The sequence below is a fragment of the Varanus komodoensis genome, unplaced genomic scaffold, assembly GCF_004798865.1.
Source record: "Varanus komodoensis strain SLA01 unplaced genomic scaffold, ASM479886v1 scaffold6_4, whole genome shotgun sequence".
NCBI classification, from domain to species: Eukaryota; Metazoa; Chordata; class Lepidosauria; order Squamata; family Varanidae; genus Varanus; species Varanus komodoensis.
In genome coordinates, this window is record NW_025336347.1 from 11,251,080 (window position 1) to 11,264,154 (window position 13,075).

General features: G+C 40.8%; 1 protein-coding gene across 1 annotated transcript in view; it reads left to right on the forward strand.

Annotated features, from left to right (window-relative positions):
• Positions 1-13,075, forward strand: part of SUCLG2 (succinate-CoA ligase GDP-forming subunit beta) — a 239,240-nt gene that overhangs the window by 131,737 nt on the left and 94,428 nt on the right. The window contains exons 5-7 of the mRNA XM_044451756.1: positions 3,030-3,182; positions 5,439-5,528; positions 10,661-10,757. Of these exons, the coding sequence (XP_044307691.1) occupies positions 3,030-3,182; positions 5,439-5,528; positions 10,661-10,757 (340 nt within the window). The remainder of the gene's footprint in view (positions 1-3,029; positions 3,183-5,438; positions 5,529-10,660; positions 10,758-13,075) is intronic.

Here is a 13,075-nt window from a genome sequence, read left to right on the forward strand (position 1 = left end):
AGTTCACCCACATAACCAAGAAAAGCTTAAACTCATTGTATGTACCTTCCAGGCGGGAACCCCTTGTACAGTTGTTATCCTGTAAAGTACCAAGCTATGTAAATAATACTGACACAATAGAAATAATTATACTATACTTATTCATTTATTTAGGAAACTTCTATGCCGCCCCATTCGCCGAAGCCTCGGGGCGGCTTACATCCATAAATAAACATCCTTAAAATAATATAAATTTGGTCACCCTGGCCAAAGAATAAAATGAATAAATATTGTAAACAATTAAAATGACATTTGAATAAAAATGTCCATTGCACTTTTTTAGCCCACTTTTCAAACGATTATTGTCTCCCAAAGCAGTAAGACAGAAAGAGGCCCTGCCATCACACTTGCAGACTAAAACAACAAGCCACTCAAAGAAAGGGGAGTGGAGCGGAAAGGATGAGGAGGGAGACCCGTTTTTCCAAGGGACAAAGTGGTCAACTCTAAGTGGGTCTTTAAAAGCACCTGGAACCAGGCTGATCTTCCTTTGCTGGCATCCTTGCGTTAATGAGGCTCTTCTTCTTTAGACCGATGAATGTTCTTCCTTCTGCAGCCCCATGGCAGCGGTCAGTTGGCACCTTCAGTGGCTTCTTTTGAACCTGAAGGATGAGTTAGGTTTGTCTCCCCTTGGGCCCCATGACATTCCGGGGGTGTGTGGGATGGTGCAGCCTCTTGGGAGCCCTGTGTCCCTTGACAATTGGCCAACCTCAAGATAAGCAAGGCCCATCCAAACGCCAAGGTAAGCAGGAACAACCCAGGAATGTTGTGTAGCTTGGCTCCACCTGGTGTGTCTGGAGACAGTGATACTCAGACAGTATTTGGTAGGGAAGGAGCCTGCCACTGACCTGTATGGCCTCAGATGGACATTAAGGAATAACCCAAGGGAGAAATTATATCATGTTTAAACCGTAAGAAGCCCTAAATTCTAGTCAAGCTAAATTCAAGCTTTGCGCCTGACTTACTAATACAAATTAGGATGTTTTCTATTTTTATCATTTGTTCAGATTTCAAGAATCATTTATATTTTATGATCTATTTTTATTTTTTTAAGGAAAGGAAGGAAGCAAATGAAGTCTAGGTGGAAAGAATGTGACACACACAACATAATAGCATCTTTGGGTTAAAGCCCAGGAAGCTTTGCTGAAAACGCCATTTGGTGTTCATTGAGCACAGCCAATATTCAATGCTTTCTCTCCAGGCTAGAATATCACTTTCTTTTTCTGTTAAAAAGATAGTTTGGCATGAAATACAAGACAGTGTGATGATTTCTTCTTTCCAATGAACCTCTGGGCATATAAGATATGTATTCATCAGTTAATGTAGTTTGTTCATTGGAAAGTTGATCAGGGAGATTTTAAGGTATGAGACATGGGTCCTCAAACTAAGGCCCGGGGGCTGGATCCGGCCCGCCATGCCCATTTGAACCCACCATGTGTGCGCCCGTGCCTGCTGCCGCCCACCTCACCCCGCCCGCGGGGAAGCAGCGGTTTGCTTGCGTGGAGGAAACAGTGTCCAAGTGAGTAAGCTGCTGCCTCGTGTGCCCACCTCGCAGTGCCCGCCCTCTTCCGCCACGCTTCCCCTCGCTGTGTGCGCCCACCTCGCCGTGCGCCCCACCCCAGCCTCAGCACGCATGCCCACACGTGCCACCCCGCGCCAGCACTGCCTTTCCGGCCCATGCCTAGCACCAGCAGCTTTCAACTGGCCCCCTGCTGGAAAAGCTTGAGGACCCCTGGTATAAGATGCTAGAGCTAAATTATCATTCAGACTGGACTTACATTGAGTTGTCATTTTTTGGGGTGTATTTGGAAACTTTCACCTGATCCATAAGTTGCAAACATGCCTGGCCTTTGTGGCATTTTTGCTTTCACTTCTGCTGGAATGATTGAGCTGTGCAGTGTTTCAAACTTATTTTTGCCAAATGTTAAAGCAGGTGCAAACTAGAACAATTATAAAAATATTAGATAGGTGCAAGGCATTTTTGCATGCCTTGCACTTGCTAAGCATCTCGGTGCCCAGCCCTGTTTCTTAACAATCCTGAGGTTTTTAGAGCAGCCCCAACCACATATTTTCCAGGGCTTAGAACTGAAATTCCCACCTCTTTAACCATTGCCATGCTGGTTGGGGCTGATTGTAATTTTGCAGCACCAGGTTGGGGAGAGCTTCATTACTGGAAAAACAGGATGCAAAAGTGTAACACGAAATTATTTCTCCTTTCTTCTCAACTATGAAGATAGTCTTACATTTATTTCCTCTGTTGTCAAAAATATTAATTAAACTAAGGTCATTATAGGAATGGGTGAAGGAGCAATGTTTGAGATCATCGGAATTCTCCGGACATCATCTCGCTGCTTATCTCGTTCAAGTTTCCAGTTGCTGCTCAGTCTGCGCAAACGGGAAACTTGCACAAATCAGGCAGTGACTGAATTGAGAGATTTACACAGATTAACTAGGAACTAAGGGGCAGTCAGGAAATGCACATGGGCACATGTTCAACCATTTGTGGATAGTTTCAGCAGAAGTTCTTGCGCTCACATTCAGAGCTTCCGACAGGGCATGCTCCCATGTTTTGAGAGCAAAGCTAAAATTCTCATCCATCCCTTGGTAAGTATATTGTTGCTGCCTTCATATCCAATAACTTGGGAAAATGTGTGTCACAATTTATAGTAGTTTCTTTCCTATAACATACACTTCAATCTGCATTCTAGGTGATTTCCATAATCTCATGGGAAATGAAATGGAAAGGAACTGCAAGATACCTGTGTCCTAATGAAGTCATTGATTTCTTTCCTGACAAGAGAAATCAATGAAGGATTCAAGAATACAAGTTGAACTCCAGTGCTCATTGATTACAGCACAATGTGTTCTCTATGAATAATAGGCACTTCCTCACTTAGAGCCCTGTATTTCTAATACAGCCAATAAAGCACTATCTCTGTTGGATATGGCCCAACAAGGCTTGCTCATAATACATTGCAAATGGTACTTTGCAGGTTATGGTGGCAGAAGCACTAAACATTTCCAAGGAAACCTATTTTGCAATATTAATGGATCGAGCTTGCAATGGACCTGTTTTGGTTGGCAGCCCCCAAGGTGGAGTTGATATAGAAGAAGTGGCTGCTAAAAACCCAGAGCTCATCTTCAAGGTAAGTGTCAAAACTTGCTAACTTCACATGCAAATATATGTGAGGTGGCATGTTGTCAGAGTGCATTTGAATGTGTGCATGGCGAAGGATGACTATACCCCAAGAGCCACTGAAATGAACTGCTCATTTTCCAAATACTTCACCCATACAGCAACATACATTTTCAGGTGCACATCCAGGGCCAAACCAAACTTTACTTTAAATATGTGTCTAGCCGCTATACCATGTTTCCATTTTAATCTAGAGCCAGTACAGTACCCCAATCTAGTATGGCTTGGTTAAGGCAGGAATAAAATTGGAATCATGGGGGCCTGCGCCTAGAAACCACAATGGAAGCCACCTAATTCATACATAATACTAACCCATATTTATTTAAACCATGGTTTGTTGGTCTACACAATGTGTGTCTGGCAGACCAGCAAATAAACTGTTATTTGTTTTCTTAGCCCTCAAGTTGTTTATTTCCCTCCTTTACCTGCACCCACCCTGTACCCCAGTTGCCTTCAGTACTGACATAGAAAGAGACCAGTTTTTTGATCACTGCTGCCCACTGTCTCTATAGCCTGGATTTCCCATGAACAAACCAGGATTTGGGGTGGTTTCAGGTTTCATTCGTCTTATAGTTGGTCTTCCTCTTCTTCTTCTTCTGCCTTCGACTTTTCCAAGCATTACTGTCTCCTGCAAGTGAGTCTCACCTTCTCATGATGTGCCTGATGTACAACAGCCTCGGTTTTGTCATTTTTGTTTCCACAGCAAGTTCTGGTTTGATTTGAACTAGGTACCACTTGTTTGTCTTTCTGTAGGTCAAACATATTCACAAATCTCTCCTTTTTATAGCCATCTGTTCTTTAATATTACTGTAGGGAGTGCTTGACTACATCATGGCCTTGAAATACGATTCAGACCAAGGGCTCATCTAGTCCAGCTTTCTGTTCACTCAGTAAACAACCAATCACAGGAAGCTAAAATGAGGCCATGAGTCAAAGAGTGCTCTAGTGACTAGTGACTGTGGTACATAGGCACACTTCCTCTGACGTGGGACTTAGCATATGATCATCTGGACTGGTAGCCATGGATTGCCTTCTCCTCCATCAAGTTCACCAGTCCCCTTTTAAAACCATCCATATTGGTGGCCTTCACCACATTTTGTGGCAATGAACGCCATAATTTAATTATGCACTGTGAGAAGAATTACTGTCTTTTCTCTGTTCTGAACTTCCCACCAATCAGCTTCAGTGGATGACTCTTGAGTTCTAGTATTATGAGAAACTGGAAAAAAAGGTTCCCTTATCCACTTTTCCCACACTGTGCTTAATTCTGTACACCTCTGTCATGTCTCCGCTTACTCACCTTTTTTCTAGATGTTGCAACCTTTCCTCAAAGGTTGCAACAGCTCCAGCCCCTTCATCATTTCAGTCACCCTTTTCTATTTAGATTATATGGGGCAGTATGATAGTGACAGTTCTATTTTCCGTTTCTTTCCTAATCATGCCTAACGTAGAGTCGGCCTTTTTCACAGCAGCCACCCATTGGGTAGACTTTGCTATCAGGTGCTGCACCACAGCCTCAAGCTCTCTTTCCTGATCACTCACCGGGAACTCAGATCCCATCAGCTTCCGTTTATAAGTGGGAGGCTTTGTTTTAACATGCATTATTTTACACTGAGGGAGACTGAACAGCATTCGCCATTTGGAGAGATCCTTTAGGATCACCTCGTGATCCCATTCTGTTTTAACTGCTGAAAATAGTTTGGCACCATCAGCTAGTATTTCTAGTGAGACAATAGTGCAACTGAACAATTTGAAGTCCTTTTATATATTTGGTGTGCTAACTACACGTATGTATACTTTTAACAAATGCACAATTGAAATGTGCACTAAATGAGAGACATATTCCTGGGCATTGAGACCACTGCTTTGGTTCCTTGCCAAAACTAGTCATAAGAATTAACAGACCAAATATTCATCAACGCCATCTGTATAGTAATTAAAAGTGAAAACTGGTGTCAGATTGTCTTGTCAGCATGCCACCCTGAAGAATTACATGGTTTTTGGAGGGACTCTTTTCCATGTATGGTGTGGTAATTATAAGATACCCTATAGGCAGCTGCTATAGCCTCAGTCTCAGCATTTTGGCAACTTGCCATCTTTTAATTACTCATTTGCAAAAATATATTAAGCGTTTCTTTTTTACTTTTGAAGTTATGCATCTGTTTTCAAATGGAATATTCTCTGTTTATGCATTTCATTGTAACAGGAGGAAATAGATATCTTTTATGGTGTGAAGGATACTCAAGCACTACGGCTGGCAGAAAATTTAGGATTCAAGGGGCCTTTGCAACAGCAGGTAATTTTCATAGGGGGCAGTCCTTAACTGCATTCTCATGTCACCGAGCCATTCTAACTAAACCCTTTTTCATGTATGTTCCTTTGGAAGAGGATGGAAGGACTGTGCCCACTTCACGGGTTGCCTTGGTACCCCAGAACTCCCACTGTCTCAGGGACTACTGTCTTAGAGCATATTTAGCATTAAGGAGTTAGGGCAGATATTTCAGAGAATCCACGTGGGAAATATGAAAAGAATGGTTAGTATCCCATATACTCCAGCATCAGCATTAATGACACTGCCTCTAGAATATGCCAATGCTTGTGCAAAGTAAGTATTGCTTCAGAGGACAATGCACAGTATCCAGGGTCAAGAATGTAAGTTCTCGACCTCCTCAGCTTTAGAAAACAAGTATAGAAAGACAGTGTATCTTCCATGGCTTAGCAGAAATGTGTTCAGCCGCCAGAAAGAATTTTTTTCCATTGTGCTTGCTTGCCTGACTTTCCTAAGCCTGTTCTTTGATTCAGGTCATGCTCCATGACCTAAACATGGAACCGCCATCCCCCCAGCCCATGCCACCGAAGGATCAGAGCTACTTAAAGAAAGGCTGGCTCTGTTCTTATTCACTCTGCCAAGTTCTGGGGGCTGAAGAAGGCAAGGGAGAGTCTAGAGTGCAGTTGAAATGTGATGACGCCTATGAAATTCCCTAGTCACAGGGAGGCATGAAAGACAAGAGACATGTTTAGCATCCCTCTTATCCCTGATTGTATGTCTTTACTTTCTTCCTTCCCTATTTGTCACAGCATGTAAATCATTGTCCACGGGGAAGCTTTATAATCCATATAAACCCAACCCATCACCCTTCCTACTGGGGCACCATACCCAGGGAACTGTATGCAGAATATACAGGGAGGCTGGTAGCCTACAGCATAAAGTTATCCATTTGCACTCTGCATAATTATGAGAATGTATCTGATGACATACAAACAAGTAGCAGCTTGTTCTTTGGCAAATGCCATTTAAAAAGTTACTGCCTCCCCTACATCTGAAGAAAAATATTTTGCAAAGTTGAGATCCATGTAAAAACTCATTCAGCGTTACCCTTTTTGCTCCTGCCCCCTTATGCAGCTCTCTTCTGGCATTGTTCTGCTTTCTGGAAGACTTGCATTGAAAGTAAATGTTTGCAGTTTGATGTAAACAAACAAAAAATGGCCCGCCCCCCAAACCTATGCAGGCATATAAAATGTATATTTTCAGTGGACAGTTTACTCCTCTTAAGTGGAACAAGAAAGTGCAAGCCACCATGTTGTGATAATTCATTTTGCATCTAGCTTGATCTTTCTGTTACTACTTTGGGATAAATTGTTTTTGCACAGAATTTCCCATATCATCAAAATGCCACTTTTGTAAAACCTTTGAATTTTTAATACACCACTTCTAATTAATTTCTATCCCAACTGTGCAATTAACAAATGCATAATCATTAAGATGATTAACACCCATTTGAAGATTTAGCAGTATCTTTAATGAGAGAGAATTATTATTAAATCTTTCTAGCTTTGCATGTTCTAGCACTTAATTATTAGCACAATGCATGAACTGCTTAACTAAACAACAGCTAATATATTTCTTCCCATGTGCTCTAACCTTTGCAGTGTGATTTACTGGAGTATAGAAACATAATGGCTACATCAGTACAATCAAAGGTCTATTTAATTTAGTCCTATCATAATCATTTATATTCCCCAATAGGTAGACACTGAAAGAATCCTAGTACTATAATAAAAGTCTGATATCTAACATGCTGTGGAGCCCTTGTGCTGAATGTTGATACCGCTTGATAACTTGTTTGGGTGTTGTGAGGGGGGAGGTTTTTAAATTTATATTAAAACAATGCATTACTATCTTTATTATTTTTAAGCATTAATGTGGAGATTCTCTAAACTTCTCAATATCTCTGTCATTTGGTATCAGGTGTGCTGATGTGCTATTAATTTATTCAAACTCCCGTCATTGGTTCTTACCCTACTTGTTGAGTAGAACTGCTGATTCAGAGTAAAATTTGATCCATTGTTGAAAGCGTTGATTGCTGTTCTGTGCACATTTGTAAGTGATGGACTTGCATATGTCCATGGGAAGTATAAACCCCATTGGAATGACAGAAACTGTCTTAAAGTCTGTCTTAAAGCCTTCTCTAATCTGGGGCCTTCCAGATGTGTTGAGCTGAAACTTCCAGCATTCCTAGCCAGCATGTACAAGATGCTAATAACAATATCCACAGATGAAGTGGGGCTGGAGTCAGCTCTTGGGGAACTGGCTGGACTCACCACTGAGACCTGTCCATTAAAATATTCTCCCAGCCTGCTACTCTGAGCAGCACCACATGGCTGAGTCTGGCTGCCATTTTAATTTCTCGCAATGCCACTTGTGGAGTGGAATTCTGGGGCATTGTGGGAAATTAAAAGGGTGACTCTCAGTCATTCAGTTCTGCTGCCAGGTAAGCTTGTGTAGAAGATTATACTTTTAACCATTATACAAAAAAGGGTGTATTATCAGCTGCAGCTTTTTTTCTTCCTCCTTTACGAATTCCTAATTGGTACAAACATGTCTGTATATAGGTACTTGGTGCTCCGTTGCATCTGCTTGACTTACCTGCATGTGTCTAGATATAAATACATGCTTGAAGCACTTTAAGGAATGCTCAGGGATCCAGTGCTTCTCAGATGTCTTCAGAGTGCTTCATGCAAGGAAGCCAAGACAGAGTATGCCAAAGGACAGATTTTTTTAAATTTGAGTTGTCTGTGGCAGAGTGTCCCTTCTGCCTCTTCATATTCCCTTCTGCTCTACTCTGCTTTGCTCTTTCTTTCCTTTTTCCTCAAGGAGATGTGCAATGACTTGGCTCAGTGAAAGTAAAAGTGGAGTGGAATTTAAAATGACTGCATTCTGCAAGATTGAACATTAAGTTCAAGGTTATATTATTCCAAAATTTGGAATATTGGAATATGGAAAATTTGGAATCCAAATGCTTTTTGTGGAGATTTAATTTTGATTTCTAAATACTTATTGCATAACACAATTGTTTTGTGCTGTTTTGTTCTGGAACATTTCAGAATAACAAAGGGAAAACTAGAGGTCCTTGCTTCAAGGATGTCATAGTTTAGATTTTGACCAAAAAGGAACAACATGCCCTGGCAAGTACAAGAGTTCCTGAGCAGACAAGGCACTAAGGTTTCCTCAATGTAAAAACTTTGAGAATTGTTGCAGAAGCAAGCAACCCTCCCTTTGAACGGACTGAGGGGAGGGGAAACAATTTCCACACTAAAGGATTTGATCAGAGAGAGAAGCAACTGAATTGAATGTTCTATAACTCATTGAGCACACAATGAGTTCTGGCATATGTCAGGGAGGAAGAGAGAGATAGAAGGTTAAGCATCATCACAGCATTAACATAAAAATACCCTGCAAATTTGTCCAGTGGTCCTGGAAGATCCCTGGCTGACTCGACCAGGAATTCCTAACCAACCAATCTTCACTCCTTGATATTATTCATTACTGAGAGCAGTGAAATGGCAAAGCAACAGCTAGAGTGCAGAAGACTTGCAACAAATATGACTGAAGTTGGAGCCTACCTGAACGCCTATTCTGTGGTGGGGATGGGGGCATTATGGCACCTGCATAATGGTGGCCAATGGGAATTTTTCAGGTGATTAAGGACCTGCTTAGAGCAAGTCCAATAGGTCAACATGGTGAACCCTTGAAGGTCTCTTGTTGACCGATCTTCATTCTGATTTGCTGGCAGAATCACTCATACCTAAATTCAGTGCCACAGTTTTGATAGAATTGGAAACGGATATCGACAGTGCACCATCTGGTCCTGTTACGGATACATTTCGGGTGTTATTACCTGAGGATGTGGACAAGCTGCATGGAGGGATGAGGTCAAGCACCTGTTCTTTGGATCCTTGCCCATAATGGCTTGTGAGATTTACTAGAGCTGGGCTGACCGTGTGTTATCATTAAAGGATGGGCTTGCCCCATTGCTTTGAAAGAGGCAGTGGTGAAATCACTTCTGAAAATAGTGAATTTTATATTTCTTTGGCTTTGGAAAATTAGCACGCAGTCTCTAGTGTACGAGTTCCTGAAGTGGTGGTGGCTCAGCAACTGGTCTTGGAGGACCCTGGTTATTTAGATCTGGTTTGATCTGGATTTTGGACAGAAACTGCTGTGGGAAAGGCTGATGCCAGATGTGTGACTCCACTGATCCCCCTGGACTTCTCAGTGGCCATGGTATCCTTCTGGACCATCTCTGGGCCACAGTGTTATAGCAGCTCTGGCCTGTTTAGAAGGTGGAGGACTTTTATTTCATCCTATGGCCATTGTCCTTTGTGGAGCTTCAGGGCTCAGTCTCGCCCCCTCTGCTTTCTGTTAAATGACTGCATGAAACTGCTGGGGGCAATAATCTGAAGGGTTGGGATATGATTTCCCCAGAAGATCTTCCTTTTTTTTTTTTTTTTTGGTTAAAAGTAAACCAGCAGTTGCTTGGGCAATTTTACTCCTGGTCACACATCAACAATGTTTAAAGCAAAATGAGTAAGACCTGGGTTTTGAACTAAATAACCCAATTTTTCAGTGCTTGTTTCTGCAGTGAAAGTCACATTTTGATGTAGGAAGAGTGGGTTTATGTATTTTCCAAACAAATTCAGCAACTAATCTGCATTTGTCAGTTGCATATTGCTTCACAGTTTCTGAATTTAGTCTCATTAAGGTAATCACTTTAACTTTAATATCAGCATAATGTATTCATTATGAACTCTCAAACTTGGTTCATTGTGCTTAAATTAAGTTTGTTTGAATTAATGATGCTGCTCTTTCTTACTGCAAAGCCCTATTTAGTGCACTGTGAAGAGTGAGCCTTTATGCAGTGTTTGACAGTGTTTTGAAGTGGCAATCTATATGTTGCTAAGAGATCAGCCACTTATTTAAAGGCAACATAAAGCACTTCCATTTAATAAAGGAATGTTAACATTTTAACCTCTCTTAGCTGTTGTTTCACTGATGAAGAACATCTTTAGGGTTTTAATTTACAATAATTTTCTTTCTTCCCCCACTCCCTCCTTTTCCTGTGTAATTGTGCATCACATTTTCAACTTTAGGCTGCAGATCAAATTAAGAAGCTATACAATCTTTTCCTAAAAATTGATGCCACCCAAGTTGAAGTGAATCCCTTTGGTGAAACGCCAGAAGGACAAGGTACGCAAAAAGAAAGAAAAGGGGAAAGGGTATTGATCCAGCAGAGAAACAAGGATTTTTGGATAAAGTTGCTTTATTGTGGGAGGTTTGTACTACTGATGGCTGCTGACAGAACATTCCCAATCTCCTAATCATGGCTAGGTGTGTGTCATGGGCGTATCCTTCTGCTCATTTTAGACCTGCCTATGCAAAATTCACCCTTCCATGGTTTGTTTAACTATTGTGAACCATTGATGGCTTAAACAGGATTGCTTTTGCAACCATAACTGGGCACCTACTTTATACCAAGCTGTCATTGCCAAAGAAACTGATTTCATAGAATTAATGGCATTTAATTTCTTAACAATACAACTTTCCCCCCCAACTGTGTATGTGTACACACTTAGTTACTACCATCTTTCACGCAGTTCCCCTTTCCAGTCCAGCTTCCATCTTTCTCTGCCTTCTCTCTCTCTCCTCCCTCTCAATCTCACACACATACTTTTCAAGGTTACAACTGATTTATTACTATTATTATTTCTCCCACAATGTGTGTAGGGAGAAATAATGTTCAGGACCCCAGTGTTTCATTTCTGTAATACAGAATGTTCCAAGGTGGGTTTGGGTTGGGTGGAAGGGAGAGAGCTTTCTAAATAAAGAACAGCAGCAACAACTCCAAAACAACAGTCACATTAGAATGAGGTCCAAATCGTAGGACACGAGTGTTTGGTGAGAAAAGCCTTGAGATCATTGACTCAGGCTTCACTGTATAAGCATGCATAGTATTATTATTTATTATTCAACTTATATTCCCTTATACTAGTCCAAAGGCTCTCTAAGCAGATTACAATATTTCATAAAACAATAATAAAACAGCATACAATAAAATGGAGAAATATGCAGCTGAGGTCAGATATCAATAAGTTAAAATAAATTAAAGCTAAAAACAGTATGAATAACATTCAAATGTGTCCTCATGTTTCATGGCACTCTGGCTGTTGATATAGCCAGTGAAATGAGCGGCAAAAATAGGTAAGAACAGGCCATTCGAAGGCTGTAAATAGAACAATGTAAATAAATCTAAAGTGCATGAAAATGTGTTTCTAAGCAAATAAATTGTAGAAAAAGAAAAGAAAACTCTTAATGGCTGCATTGATTTAACATATGACTTTTCTGTCTTAGTTCTTCTTAGTTCGTGCATTGGAGAAAGTTGTGGTCAGTTGTAGCCTGCACAGTTCAAGCAAATACCATAATCTTGTTCAGTAATGTTTTATCTGGTAAATAAATCCAGGAAACAACCGTCCACCTTTGTGAAATAGAATGTTTTGGTCTTTAGAGTGAGGTTCTTTGGCTGCTTAATGATTTTCTTAAAAGCCACAGGTCCTTGGTGATAGAAGCAAGACACATTTCCCTTTGCCTTAAAGATCTATTCTTTTCAACACGAGGATGAAACGTAGCAAAGTGACTTTAAAAAATAGCACTAATTTATTTACTGTAACATATGACAATAATTCAGAAATTGAATTACAGTCATGATTAAATGTGTGTTTGTTGTATGGCTATAACTAGTCAAATTAAATACAATTATTGGAGGGAGTGATTAATGATCAAAATTTTAAAATCCCTCCATACAGGAGCAGCTTTCCCTCCCTCCCTTCCCAGAAGATCCCTATGGCATTTTGGATAGATTTGCAAAACAAGAAGGAAATATTTCTGAATTATTATTCCATATCTTGTAGTTGGATTCTAGGTGAGCTGAGACAGCATAACTGCAAAGAAATTAAGAATGGAATCCTGTTTCTAGCTACTTGTCCATTGTCTTTACTGACTAGCTGTGAATTTGTGAGGTAGGATCCCTTGCTAGTCATTTGTGGTGAATCCCATTTAGCAAGGGGTTGTGACTTGCAAATTAACACTTCAGCCTTGTGCTGTTGCACATGTTCCATACTTTTACTGGAAGCTTGCACAGGAGATTGCTGTGCCAGATTGTACTTCCAAGATCCTGCTGCCAGTCCAGGGGTGACACATGACGAGAAACCAGAGGAAGTGAATAGCTACACATAGCTTGCATTTCAGATCTGATGCTAGAAGCCCATGTGAGCTCTTCTTGCTTAGATCCTACTCATTTTCCCGGTTAAAAGTATTTTAACAGCCGTACCACTATTTTAACTGTATTTCAAATGCCTCTTGTAATGTGTTCTACACATCCTTATGCAGTCAAGACTGATTCAACAATCTTAAAATCACCCTCACTAAACACAGCCATCTTTTTTGTCTGTCTTTCTGATTCTCACTCACCTGTCAAAATTACTGTTGCTGCTCCATCCTCATCCTCATCC